The sequence below is a fragment of the Neofelis nebulosa genome, chromosome 13 (assembly GCF_028018385.1).
Source record: "Neofelis nebulosa isolate mNeoNeb1 chromosome 13, mNeoNeb1.pri, whole genome shotgun sequence".
NCBI classification, from domain to species: domain Eukaryota; kingdom Metazoa; phylum Chordata; class Mammalia; order Carnivora; family Felidae; genus Neofelis; species Neofelis nebulosa.
The window spans coordinates 32,095,643-32,117,837 of record NC_080794.1 but is presented as its reverse complement, the minus strand read 5'-3'; the positions used below and the strand labels follow the sequence as shown (position 1 = coordinate 32,117,837).

General features: G+C 34.6%; 1 protein-coding gene across 3 annotated transcripts in view; it reads left to right on the top strand.

Annotated features, from left to right (window-relative positions):
- CTNNA3 (catenin alpha 3) overlaps window positions 1-22,195 on the top strand; it is a 1,807,132-nt gene that overhangs the window by 1,440,914 nt on the left and 344,023 nt on the right. For all 3 annotated transcript variants that reach the window (XM_058696469.1, XM_058696467.1, XM_058696468.1), the window contains one exon: window positions 16,813-16,964. In XM_058696469.1, the coding sequence (XP_058552452.1) occupies window positions 16,813-16,964 (152 nt within the window). The remainder of the gene's footprint in view (window positions 1-16,812; window positions 16,965-22,195) is intronic.

Here is a 22,195-nt window from a genome sequence, read left to right as displayed (position 1 = left end):
TCCCTCCATATCCACTTTATTGAGAGTTTTTAACCACGAATGGATTTTGAATTTCGTGAAATACTTTTTCTGCATTTATTGAGATGATCCTTCATTTTGTTAATGTGGTGTGTCACTTTGATTCATTTGTGGATATTGAACCAGGCTTCTATCCCTGGAATAACTACTACTTGATCATGGTATGATCCTTTTAATATACTGTTGAATTTAGGGGGCTAATATTTTCTGAGGATTTTTGCATCCATGTTAATCATAGACATTGGCCTCTAAAGTTCTTTTTTGTGTGTGGTATCTTGTTTGGTACTGGTATCAGGTAATACTGGCCTTGTAGAATGATTTGGAAGCATCCCTTTCTCTTCATTTTGTTGGACGAGTTTGAGAAGGATAGGTATTAACTATCTTTAAATGCTTCATAGAATTTACCTCTGAAGCCATCTGATCCTGGACTGTCATTTGTTGGGAGTTTTCTGATTACTAATTTATATCATTTCTAATAATCTGCCCATTCAGATTTTCTATTTCTTCTTGATTACTTTTTAGAAGATTGTATGTTTGTAAGAATTTATCCACTTCTTCTAGATTGTATAATCTGTTGGTATATAATTGTTTATGTAGTCTCTTATAATTCTTTGTATTTTGTGGTGTTAGTTGTTACTTTTTCTCTTTTATTTATTTTATTTAAATGTTGATCTATTTATTTTTCAGAGAGAGAGAGAGAGAGAGAGAAAGAGAGAAAATGAGCTAGGGAGTGGCAGAGAGAGAGAGAGAGAGAGAGATAGACAGAGGATCCAAAGCAGGCTCTGCCCTGTCAGCACAGTGCCCGATGTGGGGCTTGAACTCACAAACCATGAGATCATGACCTGAACTGAAGTCTAACACTTAACTGACTAAGCCACCCAGGCACCCCTTTTTTTCTGATTTTATTTGGGCCTTCTCTTTTTCTTGATGAGTCTGACTAAAGGTTTATCAATTTTGTTTATTTTTTCAAAGAATCAGCTCTTTATTTTATTGATCTGTTTTATTTTTTAAAATTTAGTCTCTATTTCATGTATTCACTGATCTTTATTATTTCCTTCCTTCTACTAACTTTGGGCTTTGTTCTTTTTTCCTAGCTTCTTGTAAGGTTTGATTGTTTATTCGAGATTTTTCTTGTTTCTTGAGGTAAGCCCGTATTGCTATAAATTTTCTAGAGGGTCCATTTCCAACAGCTCATATGGCTGTTGACCTGAGGCCTCATATCCTTGAGAGCTGTTGGTTATCGGTGTCAGTTCATTGCCTTATGAGCCTCTTTATAGGGCTGTTTACAACCTAATAGCTAAAGTTCACAGAGCAAACAATGTGTAAGAGAGAGAATGACTAAGATGGAATCCTTGATGTATTTTCTTAACATATTCTAAGAGGTAACATACCATCACTTATGCTACATCTTACAGGGCACACAGATCTGGTACAGTGTAGGAAAAAGGTACAGAAAGACATAAATACCACGAGGTTGGGATCACTGGGAGCCATGAGGAGGGTTAACTATCACACTTAGTAAAGATTTAGATTGACAGATTTTGAGAAGTATAAGATTATATTGATAATTTAAATATTTGAAAATTTGTACTGACAAATACAAAGGAAACTACCTCTCCAAAATGTTTTTTTAAAGAGGTGATTTTTAACTCCATGAAAATAAAGTGGTACATAAGCAACCAAGGTCATCATAGTATATTATTTGATTCAGATTCAGTTTTAGATATTTAAATAATTATATTTATTTAACCAGTCATTGTGATGTAAACAAATTTGACAATGATATGAAGTATGAAAGAGAAAAATTTTTATATTAAGTAGTCATTGACAAATTTCTAGAACATTTAAATCAAGATATATTATTTCTTAATATCACTATATTATTTAGGGTGCCAGAGTGGCTCAGTTGGTTAAGCGCCTGACTTCACCTCAGGTCATAATCTCATGGCTCATGAGTTTGAGCCCCGTGTTGGGCTTTGTGCTGACAGCTCAGAGTCTGGAGCTTGCTTCGGATTCTGTGTCTCCCTCCCTCTCTCTGCCCCTCCCCTGCTCACATTCTGTCTCTCAAAAATAAATAAACATTTTAAAAAATATCAAAAAACACATATTATTTAGATACATCAAGTTTTTTAAAATTTTAGCTCCAGATAAAGGAATTCATTTTCTAAGTCACTAGAAGTATATAAAGAAGTATATAAAGTCACTAGAAGTATATAAACTATATTCACATTCATATGAATCACATATGAAGTGATTCAGAATGTCATATGTAAAAAGAGATCCTGGTAGAAAGGGGAATGATTATAAGTATCATGAAGCTATAACAAAGGCTTTTTCTCTATTTAATTTTTTTTTTATTTTTGGAGATACTCCAGATGTTTGGAAGGTATGTGTAGAGTAGAATAGTGAGGTCTTGTTAACTGTGTGATGTGTCATAAAGCACTCAACTCTGATTCTTGATCTTCTCATGTGAAAAATGGCACAATTCTGACAAGCCATTGGATTTTATAAAATATAATTTGAGGGACCAAGTACATTTTTGATACATAATATTGGATTCCTACATGTTAAAAATATGAACTATAATAATCGATGTATTTTCAACAAATAAAAGAAATGAAGGGTATGGAGCATTGGTAGAAGTTTGCTTAATTGCATTTTCTGCTATTATTAATTCCTTCCCAGTTACTTAGCATAAGGTAAAGAAATGATAACTTAGTGTTAAGTGAACTTTCAAAGCCAAATATCTCTACCATTAGTAACTTACAAAGATAATATATAATCAGAAATATTTCAGTCTGAGTTTTACAAATGATGGAAAACATAATTTGATAACGTAAATTTAAATCATTACCTGTAATGAGTCTGAATTCTTTTCTGACCTATTTATTCTTACAATTATGTACTCTCACCTACTTTCAAAGGCACATAATAATTTTAGCAAGGTTTAAGAAGGAGTAAAATATTCTTGGGTTACTACCAGAAAGAGATTCAAGGACCAGGCAAAGCTGGCCCTTTAGATTTGTTGTCCTTATGGCCAGAAAATTAACATGCATTCTCTCAGGAGCACTGCAACGAAGAAGCCCCAAGGATTATACTTACCAAAAGGAGTCAGTACAGCATTGGGGTTCAGAGAGCTAGCTCTGCAGTCTCAATTATCAGCTCCCACATATTAGCTGTATGATCGCAGTTTCCTCATCTGGATAACAATAGTTCCTGCCGTACAGGGCTGCTGTGAGTATTACATGAGACAATGCATATAAAATGCTTAGCACAGTGCCATATTCTGTATATTGTGATAAAGTCAATAGAGAAAGTACAGATTTCTAAAGAGCTCAGGACTGTTTTAGAATTTGGCAATATAAAATAGACAAGATACATTAAGTTTGAAGCTTAGAATGTATTGACCCAGAAGCCACCTTTGTTTAATAAAGCTATGCTCTAAACATCAGAACAGTTTATACTACCTGGCATTTCAATTGATTAGAGTGAATTTGCTTAAGGTGCCCCCTCCTTTCTTGATCAATGACTGTATAACATCATGGTATATTATGTGTAAAACTCATTTTCATGAAACTTAGGTAGATTATGCATTCAAGGCAGGTTTGTCAATTTGTTGTTCCTTCTAAATTACCATTAACTGGCTACTTAATTATACTCAGTTTGTATTTTCTTGAAAGCATTAAAAAAATTCACTTCTAGTCTCATCCAAGCAACCATATGTCCATAGTGTGAGTAAAGCACACCCACAGCTGATGTTTAAGCTAATGAAATGAGAAATGTATTACATATCAGCTTTGAATAGTTCATTTATGCTGTTAGAGTGAAAAAGTAGTAGTTTCCATCTGTACTTCAGAAATTAAACATTTGCTTCTGGAAGATTTTATTCTAATTGGAGCTAATATTAGTTTATTAGCAAAAGGCCTCTAGAGGAGTTAAAATGTAATCCTGTAGCAATAATGAAAAGGCTATGTTTTATTTTCCTTAAAATACTCTAAATCTTTCTCACATTATCTCACATGGCAGTGAAAACTAGACCTTTGCATGATTTTTTGTTTGTCTTTTTTTAGCCAAGATCTACACAGGAAGATGATGGTGGTAGTTGCACTCTTCTAGAGACAGTATACTGTAACAGATTGAAGGCTTTGATAGGGAGAGCTAAAGTATTATTGTGGCACATTTGTTTGGTAGATGAGAAGAACTCTTTTTAGTGAGTGTTTAGATAGGATGAAGTTAAGGTATTATGAAAGATTTAGATAGAGTTTTTAAGAGGCAGTTGGATACAGAGTTCTAGAATTCAGGGAAAAAATCTAGACTAGAGCTGTGCTTTGGGATTCACAGCCATATAAATGGAAGCTGTGGGTTGGGACTTCTTTCCTAGGTGAGGTGGTATGAGTTAGCTCTCTCATTGCCCTTGATATCCCATCCATTGAAAGTGAGACAGTGGTGTCATGGAATCTCACTATAGAATATTATTATCCAAAGAGGTTTCCGTGATAATAGAAATGTTCGGTATCTCCATCTCAAAACGGTAGTCAGCCCAGCCACACGTGTCAACAGCACTTGAAATATGTGATTGAGGGACTGGATTTTAAGTTTTAGTTAATTTTAGTGAATTTAATTTTTAATAGCCACACATGACCAGGTGACACTTTTTATTACACGTAAAGAATGGACAGAAGAAAGGCCAGGGTAGATACTCCTGACAGATGTAGGAGTTAAGAAGTAGGGTATAAATAATACATTTTAGTAGGTAAAAGAAAGGGGGGACTAAATAAAGTTTTAGTGCACAATACCACCAACATTTCCCTATATCAAAAACATAGCAGATAGGATTGTAAGAGATGATATGCAATACATGCAGACAGAGATTTGGATATAGGAAAAATAATATTTATCAATATTTTTGTGTAAGATAAAGTACTTCTTATCTTCTAGGGGTAGAATCATTGCTCTAAAAATTAATCTCTTCTAATTTTGCATCTTCACATAGGGCAGAGTCTTCCTCAATATAATATTGTAGTAAAGAGCATAGAGACTTTGTCAATAGAACATAGTATAGTAGTTAAGAGTGTAGACTGTACATCCTGGCAGTGTGAGTTCATATCTCTGTTCTGCAGAACTACCCTGGGCAAGATTCCTCATTTTTCATTGTCTTTACCATTCAACTAAGTTTTAACCCCAGATTAACAAGGGTATTTTTTTTAGCATTTAAATCACAGCCCACATTTACAAAAGTGCCTTGAATCTAGTGAAGAGTTAATGAATGTTACTATCATTAACCTTTAAAGTAAACTTAAGAGAAATTTTTGAGAGTACTTTTAAATCTTAATTTAAAAAAGGGCAATCTATAGATTGACCATATTAACAGATGCATCCTTAGACTCCTTCAATATTATGTTATTTTGGAAATTTTTGCATATGATTATCTATTTCTTTACATTTTTTATGTTTTTATTTTTTTGGCTTTATAGAGATAATTGACAAATAAAAATTGTATATATTTAAGATGTAAAACATGATATATTAATATATATGTACATTGTGAAAAGATTGTCACAATCAAGATAAATAACATGTTCATCACCTCACATGATTACTTTTTTTTTTGTAGTAGTAAGAACACTTAAGATCTACTGTCAGCAAATTTTAACTACTATAATATAGTAGTATTAACTATAGTTACTATACTGTACCTTGGAACTCCAGAACTCATTTGTCCTGCATAACTGAAACTTTGTACCCTTTGGCTAACATCTCTTCCTTTCCCCTACCTCCTAGCCATTGGCAACCACCATTCCACTCTTTGCTTCTATGACTTCAACTTAAATTCTACATATGACTGTGATCATGCTGTATTTATATCCATAGGGTTTTCCATAGTGGCTCTATCAATTTTCATTTCACCAACAGTGTAAAAGTATTACCTTTTCTCTTCTTCCTCACCAACACTTGTTATCATTTGCCTTTTTGATAATAACCATACTAACAAGTATGAGGTATATGATTTGTATTTTCTTGATATTTAATGATGTTGAGCACCTTTTCATATACCTGTTGGCCATCTGTATGTCTTTCCTAGAAAAATGTTTATTCACTCGTCTCATTTGATTATTAGGTTATTATTATTATTTGTTTTTAAAATATGTCTTGTATAAATTGTTGTATCAATTCTTAATATATTTTGGATATTAACCCTTTACCAGATATGTGTTTTGCAGATATTTTCTCCCATTATATAGGTTCTCTTCACTTTGCCAATTGTTTCCTTTCTATGCATTTTTTTAGTTTAATTCAATCCCACTTGTATATTTTCACTTTTGTTACCTGTTATTTAGTGTAATTTCCAAAAAAAAACCATTGCTAAGACCAATGTCAATTATGTCAAGTAGTAGTTTTCCAGTGTTCTAGTAATTTTATGGTTTCAAGTCGTATGTTTAAGTCTTCATGCTGTGAGATAAGGGTCCAGTTCCATCTTTTTGCATTTGGATATCCAGTTATCCCAGAACCACATACTGAAGAGAGTATCCATGCCTCATTGTGTGCTCTTGGCACCTTTGTCACAGATTAAACTGGAGATGCATGGGCCTATTTTTGGCTTTCTATTCTGTTTCATTGGTCTATGTGTTTGTTTTTATGCTAGCAGCATGCTGTTTTATTTTGATCTAATTATTACCAGGTAAAATTGGTATATGTTAGTTTCAGGTATACAACATAATAATATTTGTATACACTAAAGAGTCCAGTTACCATTCATCATCATACAATTGGCCTTCACCTTTTTCATACACCCATCATCCCCTTCTCCTCTGATAACCACCAATCTGTTCTCTTTATTAGTTTTGTTTTGCTTTTTTTGTTTATGTGTTTTGTTTTATATAGATTCCACATGTAAGTGAAATCATAAAGTATTTGTCCTTCTCTGACTTATTTCACTTCGCATAATAACCTCCAGGCCCATCTATGTTTTGGGGGAATGACAAGGTTTCATTCTTTTTTTATGTCTGAGTAATATTCAATTGTGTGTGTGTGTGTGCATGTACATGCGTGTGCACGTGCACGCACACACACACACACACACACATTGCCTTTTCTTTATCCGTTATCTATCAGTGGACAATTAGGTTGCTTTCATATTGTGGCTATCGTAAATAATACTGCAATGAACATACATCTTTTTGAATTAGTGTTCTCATTTTCTTTGGGTACATATTCTCTGCCAATTTTTTCATTTGTTAAATTATTTTTATTTTTTTAAAGGCTTATTTATTTTGACAGAAAGAGAGAGAAATCTAGAGTGAGTGGGGGAACAGCAGAGAGAGAGGGAAAGAGAGAATCCCAAGCAGGCTCCATGCTATCAGACATGGGGCTTGATCTCACAAATGGTGAGATCATGACCTAGGCTGAAACCAAGAGTCAGACACTTAACCGGCTGAGCCACCCAGATACCCCTCTGCCCATTTATTAATTACACTGGTTTTTTTTGGTGTTGAGTTGTATGAGTTCTTTTTATCATTTGGATATTAACCCCTAATTAAATACATCATTTGCCAATATTTTCTCTCATTTAGTAGGTTTCTTTTTCATTTTATTGATATCCTTGGCTGGCCAGAAACTTTTTAATTTTATGTAGTCCTACTTATTTACTTTTTCTCTTGTTGGCTTTGCTTTTGAAGTAAGATTCAAAAATTCAACCTGAAGACCACTATCAAAGAGCTTACTGCCTATGTTTTCCTTTTTTGGTAAATATAAAACATTTAAAATATAAATATTAGACAATACACTACTGCAAGCATTAGACCAAGTAAGAAATCAAATAGTAAATCAAAGTGTATCTCAAAACAATAGAAAAAGAAAACACAATATTCTAATATCTATGGGATGTAGCAAAAGCAGATATTAGAGTGAAATTTATGCTATAAATTCTTAAGAAAAAAAGTTGAAATAAATAACTTAACAATATACACAGGAACTACAAAAAGAATAAAGTTAGCTGAAATTTAGTAGAGGAAGGAAATAACAAGGAAAAAAAAAGTTAGAAACAAATAAAATAGAGACCAGAATAAACAGTGAAATAACATTGAGAGCGATGACCATTTGTTGCAAAAAATAAAGAAAATTGGCTATGCTTTTACTGCATTAGCTAAGAAAGAGTGAGAGAGAGAGAGAGAGAGAGAAGACTCAAAAACCAAAATGAGAAATGGAAGAGAAAACAATACAACAGATAACCACAGAAATACATAGTGTGATAACAGATTACTATAAACAATTATTTACTAACAACTTGAGTAATTCAGAAAAAAAAATACATAATTCCTAAAAATGCATAAGTTACCAAGATTGAATCATGAATTCTGAATCCAAGAAACAGGAAATCTTCTTAGACCAATAACAAGAATGAAAATTGAATTAGGAATAAAAAATCTCCCAGCACAGAAAATCCCAAGACCACATGATTTCATTGGTGAATTCTATTAAACATCAAAAAAAAAATGTTAATGACAGTCTTTATCAAAATCTTACAAATAATGGAATCGAGGGAACACATTCAAAATCATTACTACCCTGATACCAAAGCAATACAAAAACAATACAAGAACAAAAAGTCTGGTTTGTCCCAGATAAGTATTGCTACTCTTACTTTCTTTTGACATTCATTTAAATCATAAATGTTTCTCCAACCTCTCACTTTCAATCTGCAAGTGTCTTTAGGTCTAAAATGAGTCTCCTATAGGTAGCGTATAGATGGGTCTTATTTTTTTGTTTGTTTGTTTTTAAGAAGATAGAAGTTTATTGAATAGGAGCTCAGGAGCAGCAGGCAGAATGGCAGAAGAAAGGCTATCTGCTGGGTCTTGTTTTGTTTTGTTTTGTTTTGTTTTTTTAAATCCATTCTGACACCCTTTGTCTTTTAATTGGAGTACTTAGTCCATTTACATACAAAGTAATTTTGATAGATATATATTTATTCCCATTTTATTACGTGTTTTGTTGTTATTTCTGGATATTTTCCCTGATCCTTTCTTGTCTTTGTCACTTTTGGTTTCTCTTTTGCTCTCAGAGTCCCCTTTAATATTTCTTGCAGGGCTTGTTTAGTGGTCACTAACTCCTTTAGTTTTGTTTGGGAAACTCTTTATCTCTCCTTCTGATCTGAGTGATTGCCTTGCTGTACAGAGTATTCTTGACTGCAGATGTTCCCCGTTCAGCACTTTGAATATATCATGCCACTCCCTTCTGGCTTGCCAAGTTTCTGTTGAGAAATCTCTAGCTAGCCTTATACGTCTTCCCTTGTAAGTTAAGGACTTCTTTTGTCTTGCTGATTTTAAGATTTTTTTTCTTTATAACTATATTTTTCAAATTCAATTACAATAAATCTTGATGTTGACCTGCCTTTGTTGATTTCGATGGGAGTTCTCTGTGCCTCTTGGATTTGAGTGTCTGTTTCCTTCCCCAAATTAGGTTTTCAGCTATAATTTCCTCAAATAAACCTGCCCCCTTTACTTTCTCTTCTTTTGGGACTCCTATAATGAGAATGTTATTACTTTTGATTGAGTCACTGATTTCCCTAAGTCTATTCTCGTGTTGTATAATTCTTCTTTCTCTCTTTGGTTCAGCTTCATTATTTCCATTATTTTTCTTGTTTTATTTTGTTTGTTTTTGGTTTTGTTGCTAAGAGAGAGAGTGAGTAGGGTAGGGGCAGAGAGCAAAGAGAAAAGGAGAGAATCTTAAGAAGACTCCATGCAGAATGCAGAGACCTACGTGAGGCCTGTGAGATAATGAACTGAGCTGAAATCAAGAGGCAGATGCTCAACCGACTGAGCTACCCAGGCACCCCATTATTTTGTTTTCTATGTCATTAATTCATTCCTCTGCTTTTTCCAGCCTGCCATTCATTGCATCAAGCCTGTTTCCAATCTTGTTTATTGTATTCTTCTTTGGTTTTTTAAACTTTTTTTTAATTTCTGTTGTAAGGTTCTCACTGATGTAGTCTATTTTCTCAAACCCAGTGAGCATCCTTACGATTGTTGCTTTAAATTCTCCACCAGGCATGTTACTTATGTCTGTTTCATTTAGATCTCTGGCCATGGCCTTACCTTATTCTTTCATTTATGATAAACTCCTCCATCTTGGCATTTTTCAAAGTCTCTGCCTTCTTCTATGTGTTAGAAAATCCAGTTATGTCTCCTGCTCCTGAAAGTATGAAGAAGAGATCATGTAGTGTCCAAGGCCTGGAGCTTCAGGGAGTGTCTCCAGTGTGTGCTGCATGAGCTCAACCATTGTATTTTGGCTGTTTTATCCTTCAGACCAGTCACTGCAGAGGCTCCTTTTGCCTTCTCTGGGCAGTGTTTCATCCCTGGCCTAAATGTGGTGAGTTTTAACTAGGTTTGCTCTAGTCTGCTTATGAAATGAGGCCTGACACCAACTCCAGCAGAACTGAGACCCTGCAGAATTCTCTGGTTGGGAGATATGTTGTGGGTAGGGGCTTGTGCTAGTCTTCTGAGGGGGGGCCCACCACACTGGGACTGAGGCAAGGTGGACTGAGAAGGGCAGTCCTGACAGAGCACAGGAGGGTGGGGCTTCATGTAAGTAAGTTAGGCAACCAGCATTTGGGCTGAAATGCTGTGCTGCCTCCCACAGGTGGCTCTGTGTTTATGCTGAAGGGAGGGAGAGAAATGGCACAGGCCAGCTCCCCTGTTCCCAGCGAGGCATCTCTCTAAATGCTGCCTCTCCAAGACACACTAAGAGTGAATAATCTCCCCATTGTGTGTCCCAGACATTCTTTGGATCACAGTTCCATGCTATCTGCCCCTGGGTTGTTTGCCTGCCTTCTCTCCAGGAGCAAGGCAGCGCCCTCCAGGCTCTATCCCAGCCAAGCTCCCTGACCTTTAAAACTCCAGGCTTTAAGTCCTACTGTTAGCAAGAACTCACAAAATTCAGCCGCTTTCATTTTCTAAGCCAGTAGCTCTGGGAAAATGTTCTCCTTGTGTGTTCCCTGTCTGCTTCTCTCTCTCTCTCTCTCTCTCTCTCTCTCTCTCTCTCTCTCTCTCTCCCTCTCCACCTTCTCTGCACCAGGGCTCCCTCCCTTCCACAGTGCTGTAATCTGTTTCTCGCCATAAACCACATCTCTGTACTTCTTACCTTTTTTGATATGGCCACTTCTCTGTTTAATTGTGGAATTTGTTCTGTCAGTCTTCCAGCCAATTTCTGGGTTATTTAGGATGATTTGTTAGTTATCTAGTGGTGTTCATTGGACAATACAAGCCTAGGGTCTTCCAACTGGGCCTCCATCTTGGGGAATTCTGATGACTTCTTTGGTTCTGCTCATGTTTACTTAGGAGTTTTATGGTTTCAGGTCTTACATTTAAGTCTTTAATGCATTTGGAGTAAACTTTGTGTATGGTGTAAGAGAGTGGTCCAGCTTCATTCTTTTGCATGTAGGTGTCCAGTTTTCCCAGCATATTTTCCCATGTATATTCTTGGCTCCTTTGTTAGAAATTAATTGATCATATATGTATGAGTTTTTCTGGGCTCTCTATTCTATTCCATTGATCTATTGTCTGTTTTTATGCTAATACCATGCTGTTTTGATGATTATAGCTTTGTAGTATAGTTTGAAGTCATGGAATGTGACATCTTCAGATTTGTTCCTTTTTTCTGAAGATTATTTTGGCTATTCAGGGTCTTTTGTGGTTCCATACAAATTTTAGAAATATTTTTTATAGTTCTGTGAAAAATGTCATTGAAATTTTGATTGAATTTGCATTGTATCTATAGATTGTTTTAGATAGTATGGCTATTTTATTTTTTTTTTTTATTTATTTTTTTTTTAGAAATTTTTTTTTTTTAACGTTTTTATTTATTTTTGAGACAGAGAGAGACAGAGCATGAACAGGGGAGGGGCAGAGAGAGAGGGAGACACAGAATCGGAAACAGGCTCCAGGCTCTGAGCTGTCAGCACAGAGCCCGATGCGGGGCTCGAACTCACGGCCCGTGAGATCATGACCTGAGCTGAAGTCGGACGCTCAACCAACCAAGCCACCCAGGCGCCCCTAGTATGGCTATTTTAACAATATTCTTGAAATTCATGAGTTTGGATTATCTTTCCATTTATTTGTGTCATCTTAAATTTCATCAATGTCTTACAGTTGTCAGTGTATAAGCCTTTCACCTCTTTGATTAGATTTATCCCTAGGCATTTTATTATTTTGGGGGCTATTATAAATAGGGTTGTTTTATTAATTTTTTCTTTCTGCTAGTTCATTATTAATGTGGAGAAATGGAACAGTTTTTTGTCTATTGATTTTGTGTCCTATAGCTTTACTAAAATTGATTAGTTTTAACATTTTTGGTGGAGACTTTAGGGTTTCCTACATATGGTATCAAGTCATCTTCAAAGAGTGACAATTTTACTTCTTCCTTATGAATTTGGGAGTCTTTTATTTCTTATTCTTATCTGATTATTTTGGCTAGGATTTTGAATAATATGTTGAGGGAAAGTGGTAAGAGTGGGCATCCATGTCTTATTACTAGTCTTAGAGGAAAAGCTTTCAGCTTTTAATCATTGAGTATGTTTACTGTGGGTTTTTCATATGTGAACTTTATTATGTATTATTATTATGTATAGATGTATGTTTCATCTATACCCATTTTGCGAAGGGTTTTATGATAGGTTTTGAATTTTATCAAATGCTTTTTGTGTATTATTGGAGATGATCTTGATTTTCATTAATGAAATGTGTCCCATAGATATTGAATTTTTAAAAATTTTTTCAATGTTTTTATTTATTTTTGAGACAGAGAGAGACAGAGCATGAGCAGGAGAGAAACAGGGAGACACAGAATCTGAAGCAGGCTCCAGGCTCTGAGCTGTCAGCACAGAGCCTGACACGGGGCTTGAACTCACAGACTGTGAGATCATGACCTGACCTGAAGTTAGTTGCTCAACCAACTGAGCCACCCAGGCACCCTGATATTGAATTTTTATATTTACATTTAATAATATCAATGTATTTTTTAAATTTGTACTTTTCTTTCTTCATTAATTCACTGTTCTTTAGGATGTTGTTTAATATCTACATATTTGTGGTTTTTCCAGTTGTCTTTTTGCAATTGAGGAAATTTGAATTTCATATCATGGCGTCAAAGAGTTTATTGATATGATTTCATTCTTCTTAAACTAATTAAAACTTGTTTTGTGGCCTAACATGTGATCCATCTTGAAGAATGTTCCGTGTGCATGTAAGAAGAATGTATATCTCCTGCTATTGGATAGAATGTTTGTATATATCTGTTAGGTCCATCTGGTCTAATATGCTGTTAGCGCTGTTTTATTGATTGATTGATTGATTGTCTGGATGATTTATCCATCTATGTAAGTAGGGTTATTAAAGTCCCCTACTATTAATGTATGGCTGTCAATGTCTCCCTTGAAGGTTTTTAATATTTGCTTTATATATTTAGGTGTTCCTTATTGGTGCAGAAATATTTACAAATGTTATATCCTCTTGTTGGACTGACTTTATATAACAGCCATTTATTTATCTATGTATTTATTTATTATTTTTTGTCATCTATTACAGTTTTTGTTTGGAAGTCTATTTTGACTGATCTAAGTATAGTTACACCAGCTTTCCTTTTGTTTCCATTTGCATAGAATACCTTTTTCCACCCCTTCATTTTTAGTCTGTTTTTCCTTAGGTCTGTTTTTTAATCTCTTGTGGGTAGCATGCAGTTGTATTGTTTTCTCATCCTTTTAGCACTCTTTGATTGGAGAATTTATTCCATTAACACTTAAAGTAATTAAGTATGTACTTATTGTAATGTGATTAATTGTTTTCTGGGTGTTTTTATAGTTCCTCTTTGTTCCTTTCTTCTCTTGCTCTCTTCCATTGTAGTTTGGTGACTCTCATGTCTTGTTTACATTCCTTACTCTTTGCCTTTAATGTATCTAATATAGGTTTTTGCTTTGTGGTTACCATGAGGTTCACATATAACAAGCTATATATATATAAAAGAACCTATACATATATATGTGTGGGTGTGTATATATATGAATCTTTTTGGGGTTGATAGAAACTTAGAATGCATTTTAATCCTCTGCATTTTTACTCCCCCCCCCCACCAACACATTTTATGCTTTTGATATCACAGTTTACATTTTCAAATTTTGTACCTCCCTTAACTAATTACTATAGTTATAGTTAATTTTATTACTTTTGTCTTTTAACTTTCATACTACCTTTATAAATGGTTAATTCACTACCTTTACTAAATATTCACCTTTATCAGTGATAGTTTTACTTTCATATGTTTTCTTGTTATTCGTTAAGTGACCTTTCTTTTCTGCCTCAAGAAGTCCCTTTAACATTTCTTATAATGCCAGTTTAATGGTAAACTCCTTTAGCTTTTGGCTGTCTGGAAAATTCTTTATCAGTTCTGAATGTAAGCCTTTCTGGGTAGATTATTCTTATTTGAAAGCTTTATCCCTTCAGCACTTTGAATATATCATACTATTTCCTTCTGGCCTGCAATGTTTTTGCTAAAAAATCAGCTGATAGTCACATGGGGATTGCCTTATATGTAACAAGTTGTTTTTCTCTTGCTGCTTTAAGATTCTCTCTTAATCTTTAACTTCTGACATTTTACTTATAATGTGTTTGGTGTTGGTCCCTTTGGATTTATATTCTTTGGAACCCTCTGTGCTTCCAGGGCCTGGATATCTCTTTCCTTTCCCAAGATAGGTAAATTTTCTGACATTATTTCTTCAAATTCAATTTCTGCCTGTTTCTCCCTCTCTTTTCCTTCTGGGCCCCCTGTAATGCAAATATTATTCTGCTTGATGTTGTCCCATAGGTCTCTTAAGCTATGTTTACTTTTTTTTTTTCATTTTGTTGCACTTTTGATGTGAGTTCCACTGCCCCATCTTTCAGATTATTGATCCATTCTTGTCCTTCTTCTAGTCTACTGCTGAATTCCTCTAATATAATCTTTCCGCTCAGTTATTGTATTCTTTTGCTCTGTGACCTCTTTTTGGTACCTACTTATATGTTTTTTGCCTTTGTTGAAGTTTTTATTGTGTTAATTCATTCTTCTTTATCTTTATAAATTTGGTGAGCATCACAATTACTTTGAACTCTTTATCATGGACATTATTTATCTCTGTTTCATTTAGGTCTTTTTTTGAGGTTTCATCCTGTTCTTTTGTTTCAAACATATTCCTCTGTTTCCCCATTTTGTTTCACCCTTTGTGTTTGTTTCTATATATCATGTGAAATAGTGACTTCTCTCAGCACTGAAGCAGTGGCTTTGTGTAGGAGTTCAATTTTGCCCTTGCTTTGGTTGTGTCTTGAACCTTTGTGATTGTCTAAGTAACCTGATTTTGTTGTTGTTTTTAGATTATTTATTCTTGATAGGTTCCAATTTTTGAGGATGTGCCAAGACACATCCTCAGTGTATCAAAAGAGAGTGATCTCAGTCAGCACCTAGTTTCAGCTGATTGGAAGCCAAATCCTTAGGCAGCAGCTTTTAATGTATGTATATACATAATCCTGTGGGACCACAATTGGTACCTAGCTGACTCCTAGCTGACTTCCACGCTAGGAAATCAGGAGGTGTCCCTTGGTTTACAGTTGCAATATTTGGAGTTCAGATGAGTGTATAAGCTCCTTTCTGGAGGCACCTGTAAGCTTGGGTGAGGCTAAAAGATGCAAATCCCAGGGCTTTTAGTGAAGCTATGAAAGAGTGGTTGGGGACAGGGTATATCTGCAGTTTTCACATTGTTGGAGAAGAGTGCTTGGGTGGGCACACCCTTGGCTTTAGTGAGGCTGTGTTTGCCCACACCCCCCTGTGCTAGCAAGCTAGAGAGAGAGAATAAATATGGTATTATCAGCACCTCCATCCCCAGAGAACATACCAACTTGTCCCTGCACCTCTGGCAGATGTCTTAAGATTAGCAAATAAATCTCCTTCACTTATCACCCAGCACCTCTTATCTCTCTAATGTAGATTCTAGGTGTTGAGGTGCCTGATATGGAGCACAAACTCCTTACTCCTTAGGGAGAATCTCTGGATTCAAGAAATTTCCTCCCTATTGTGTGGGTTGGATATTGGGAAGACTGCATCTCTGCCTCTCTTACCTCTCGTGATATGGTCCTTTAATCCATTGTTGTGGAGACAACTGTTTACCTAGTTTTCACTTCTTTTTCAGTGGGAATTATTCCACATATACCTACAGATTTGGTGTCCATGAGAGAAAGTGAATTCAGGGTCTTCCTATACCACCATCTTGGAACCCCCGCCTTTTGACGAATGGGAAAATATCTTAACAAAAGAAAGTTTATTGGTTTTTTTTATTATTTCTATGAGATAGAGTTATTACCTTTAATTACATTTTCCTATATTTAGCAACTCAAGTGATTTCTTTCTTTAAATATCTTCATGTTTATAATTTCAACTGTTAACACACCAATTCTTTTTGGTACTTTCTTGGGGCTTATATTGGATAGGATGAGAAATGATTATATGGTCCCAGGCTGGGTAGAAAAAAAAAAATGACATAAAGGAAAAAGATAATCTTTGAAAATATTTCTATAAAAATGTGGTTTATTGTCTTTGATTCTGTTTACTTTTCAGAGATCCAAAATTATCCTGACAAAATATTTGGTCTCTTTACATTGAAAAATAATTAAAATTCTATTAATCAAATATTTATTTAAAAATATCTCATATTTTTTATGAAACTCCAGAAATCTGAAAATACAAATAGAACAATCTTATCTTTCTTATTAATTTTAACAGCAATTCCTGAGTTTGTAACACAAGTGAATGTTGCCTTGGAAGCCTTAAGTAAAAACTCTTTGGATGTATTTGATGATGATCAATTTGTGGACATCTCAAAGAAGATCTATGATACAATCCACGATATCAGATGTTCAGTCATGATGATTCGGGTAAGTTTGCTTTGCTTCCCATTGAATTATTGTAATGCCCTTCACCATCTGGAATGCTTGGAATGATTGCAAGAAATATTTTATCTCTATTTCATAATGTCAATGCTGAAATCCATTAGAACTTTAGAAATTCATATGTATCCCTGAAGTCAAATCTACTGTCACAAACAACACTTTCACTATGTATTTGGTTATAACTTATGCAAATGAGCACATTTAACTGCTGTGTGTGCAGAAATGATAGGATTCCTTGTGTGCAGAATTCACTGAGGTGTCACATAGCATGATCAGGAGCCAAGGAAAAATACATAAAATAATTTGCTTTCTTTTCTTGAATGGAAAGGAAAGGATCTTTCTCATTACTGTGTTAAAATTGGTAGGAAAATGTGTCTGTTTAAAACAGGTTGTTTCTATGGTCAAACCCTCTCATACTAGATTATAGATTCAGAATATTCTGTAAGAAATCTCACTTGGTAAAAAAAAAAAAAAGAAAAGAAATCTCACTTGGAGTTGCCAGGAACAATAAACACATGAACTGTCCCAATCTAGGAGTTGTCTGTTTGGGGAAATATATGCCATCTTCTTAAGGGCAAAAATGAGTCATTTATTGTGGGCATACTGCATACACAGAGGCCAGGATTATTTATTTGGTTTTACTCAAATATTAATGTGGAGTATTTTTTAAATTTTTATTTAAAAAACAGTGGAGGTTTTCTGGAAAATGCAAATGTAAAGATACGGGGGTATTTTATCTTAGGATGGATTCACATGGAGGCAGACCATGAGGTAAGAATTTGTGTTACTATTAGTCTATTTAGGAGAAAGTAAGACAGAAAAAAATAAGGCAGGGGGGGAAGTAAACCAGCAAGATGTAATTATGCATCACTACTGGCAACTAGGGCTCGATCTTGCTGGGAACTCTGGGTGATAGTATTGAATACACCTCAGAATTATCTTACCCGAGGTGAACGAAACCCAATTTATCTACCTATTCATCCTTGGTTAAAGGCTACCTCTCCTCAGAGGTGTTACTAAAACCTCCAGCATGGGTCAGTCAAGCTCTTGTGCCCCCAAAAAGCAACCCTTAGGCGGTGTGGCAGGTGCTTGCACAAAAAGGAGTCAGTAGGGATGGTGAGTGTAATTTGTTAAGTATTAATATAATTTAATTTGAAAGCCTCTAGATTTAACTGTTATTGAAACTATGAATATAGAATAGAAGTGCTGAAGAGATACGGGCAGAGCACCAACAGTATCTGGCAGGTCTGAATGTCATAGTTAGGTTACACTGAGCAGTCTGTAAAAGTGGAGTTGTTTGGGAATCTTTTAAGGGAAACGGCCAACAGAAGTTGAAGACACTGGCAGGGCAGATGGATGCTTATGAAAGAAATTCTAAGAGAAAAGCAGAGGTGTCAAGATATAGGATCCAGCACGTCAGAGCATGGCAAAACCTGAAAGCAAGCCAATCATACATATAAAAGAGAAAGCCAGGAAGTATTTGTTTATATGTGATCGTGAACCGTGGTATTGTGCCAGTACTATGTCTAAGCTGCAAAGTACCTTTATCAAATATTTTCTTCCAAAAAAGATTTTAAATCTTTCCCATGTAGACTAGTGGGCTGGTGGACTGGTAATAATCCAAAGGGGGGAAGATGGGTAGAACCAGAAAAGAAACGTTGAGTGAAGACACATGAGTTTCAGGCAATGGTCTTTTCCAGAGTGAAACACCTGCATTTTCAGTATCCTTGGGTGGATATGTGAGAAGTTTAAACCAATGAAATAGCATAGGTGAACCAGCGTAGGAAATACATTTTTCCCCTGAAAAAACTATCTACGGATGAAACAAGTCTTGTAATTTCTCCCATTCGTATGTTTTAGTATTTAATAATTTCCTTCTTATCAAAATAGCTTACTTACAGCAAGTCAAAGTATCTTGCTATTATTTCTATATATCCCTCATACGGACCAAGCAGTCCTCTGTTGGGCAAGAGAGCAATTTATTGGAATTATTTAACAGCCTTAGAGGGCTGTAATTTTTCCCTATAGTCATCTCTTTTTCAAGGTACATACTTCAATTTATTTTAATTTTTCCTCACAGGAATAATTCAGTATTTTGTGTTCTTTACTAGTCCTTATTTAACTTTTCAACAAACTTCTCAAATAGACTATCAAAAAGCATACTCTAATTAGGGCCTGTCCAAAATCAAATGAAGTGGAAGACTTGTTTGTATGTTATTGGTAATAATACAGCCAACTGCTGTGAACTTACTTTTCTTCTCTTAAATATCATGATTATTGGATAGACAATAATTTCCTTTTATTTTTATTTTTTACCCTGTTATTGCCTACATATTCCTTCTCTGTTTTGATTTGATATGTTTTCTCAGGTCATAAATCTCATACCAGATTTAAACTTTATTACATTTCTAAATGATTTTTCATATAATTTATCAGTTTGCTTTTAAATTTGGTTGTGACTGTACCTAATTAGCCTCAATTAGAAACATGAGATTGTAATCTAAATTCCTTCATCTAGATTACTAATAAAAATATTGGATTATATTGGACATTCATCTGACTGCAATCTCAGATTGCAGTAGCTAGCTCCAGTTAAGGATCTTAGTGTTAAGAGACCTTAGAATCTGATGTTCCATCCAACTAAGAACATATTGGCAAGTGTGTGGTTTGTAAGGATGTTTTCTGAATTTTGAGGTAGACATATTCTTCCTTCAAACACACATTATGGATGAAAAAAATAAAACAGATAAAAAACAGAGCTGCTGTTCTTGAAACCATGAAGGAGAGTCCAGAGGCTCAGCATCTCTGGGCTTGCGTGTCCAGTTTCTTAGGTAATTTCTAGGGAAACTTCTACAGAACTACAAGGATTCCTTGGAGGATGATCCATAAACCTCTGTACTTAACTGCTAATTGGATTATAGATTGAAAGTAGAAGTCTAACTCAGGTACAATTAATAACATTTATAATATTTTTTTCCTTTGAAGACTATCCCTTTGTCATAGAAGATAATAAAATTGATCTGGTGTAATCTTCTCTTAATAAGGTCAAATTTAATGCTGACCAATATCCTGACCTTAGAACTACAAAGCAATTGATGCTTTCTTCAAAGTAACTAAAGAATGTCAACATTAAGGCAAGTTCAAGGAGGACTAGGCTATGGTCCTGTGAGTGTTACAGACTACTGTCCTATGTCGTAATTTCCAGAGTGCTTTCAGTGCCCTTCAAGCTGCTTATTAATAAAATACTAAAAACAAAACAAAGAAAACAAAAAAACAAAATGCTAAAACATTTCAGTGCTTGAAATTTTATGTGGTTTTATAAAAAATATGATTATATCTGTCTGTAACTTTTTTGGGGGTGAATAAATGTGTTAGCAAGTGTTCAGAATATTTTTAAAAATTCTAAGAGAAAATGCTGTGACATTTAATATTGCTGTCTCCACTGGATTCAGTTTGTGGACAAACAAATGTATGGAATCTCATTCTTAACAAGCTCAGAGAATAGGGAATATTAAATATTTTTTCTTTGAGGTTTAATATCTATGTATAAGTTTTATAGTTATTAAGAGTTCATAGGATAAGATTAAAGCAAGTCACAAATCTCTCTAACCCTCAGTTTTCTTCCTTTGTAAAATAAACTGTATTAAATCTACTTCAAAATATTATTATGCTGACAAAATGAGCTAACAGAAATGAAGTACTCAGTAAACAGTAGTGTCTTATGAAAAAATAGTTCCTATTGCTATTACTATTCACTATTACTATTCACTATTGTGAATAATGCTAGTACTACTGAAGCTACTTATTATTTATTTTATTTTTTTAATTTTTTTTACATTTTATTCATTTTTGAGACAGACAGACAGAGAGAGAGAGAGAGAGCACAAGTGGAGAAGAGGCAGAGAGAGAGAGGGAGACACAGAATCCAAAGCAGGCTCCAGGCTCTGAGCTGTCAGCACAGAGCCTGACGCGGGGCTTGAACTCACAAACTGTGAGATCATGACCCGAGCTGAAGTCAGATGCTTAACTGACTGAGCCTCCCAGGCGCCCCAATTATTTTTTTATATGTTGAAGAATGTTATCTATAGAAGTTATAGAAATGTGCCCATGGGCCAACTTGAAGCCAAAGCCCAAAAGTACCTTAAAAGGTAAAGTTCTAAACAAATAATTATGTTTTTATTCAAGATACTGTTTTACATAAGAGGAGACTTACTGTGTATCTGAATTATAGATTATTTAATGCAAATTGTGCTTTTGAGCCTATATGACTTTAAGCTGGCATTATAATTCTGTATATTGTTTTTATTAACTTCTTGAAATGTGCAAGAAGGACTCTTGATGGTTCATCTTTTAGGGAAATGTGCTTAACCAGAAATAGATAAAAATCTTAGAGGACAAGCTAATTAAATTGTGAGAAACATGGGTGGCTAGTAGTGAAATATCATCAAAAAGAGGAAAAGATTCAGCAAAAATTCAGCCTTTGAACAGGTATGCAGAATGTGGGCTTCACATACTTTGTTTGTGAATTTCGTATGTGACTTATCAAAAGCACGTAGGAAATACAGAGACGCTTTCCAAACCAAATGTGAAGATTTTCAGGACCACCACTAAGTTTAGATTTTCTGCGTTAGTTGTCTAACTTCATATTTCAGAGAATAAGAACAAATTTTGGAGATATCACTTGATTGAAGTTTATTTTTTGAAGAAACAAAGGAAAATAAAGTAAATCAAAAAACCATTTATGTGGCCCAGTTTACATGAACCATTTTTACATGAATAATTTACATGGCTTCTAAAATTAGAACACAGTTCAATATATAACTTCAGTTTATATAGCCAAAAAACCCCCCCTTTTTTTTTCTGATTCTACTGTACCCTCAGGAATGGATAGATGGCTTTCATTGGAATTATATACAATTTTCTTAATTTAATTTACTTGCGCTGTCATGATTTACTTGAATGTCTTCTATTGTTCTGCATAACTTCTTTGCATCTCACCTCAGAAAATTATTTTGCTTTATATGTCTTCTGGACCAAACTGCTGTTTGTTTCTCTGAAGTTTCACATTCAAACTTCGGGAGGAAAAGACTGATGGTGTCAGTTAGTCACTGACTGGTGGACAATGTTATCTGGTCCAACTAAAATTCTGTTGAATTAAGTTCAGAAATGAAGAAATAGTGAAAGGAATATTCTGTAAAATCAAGATGCGTTCAAGT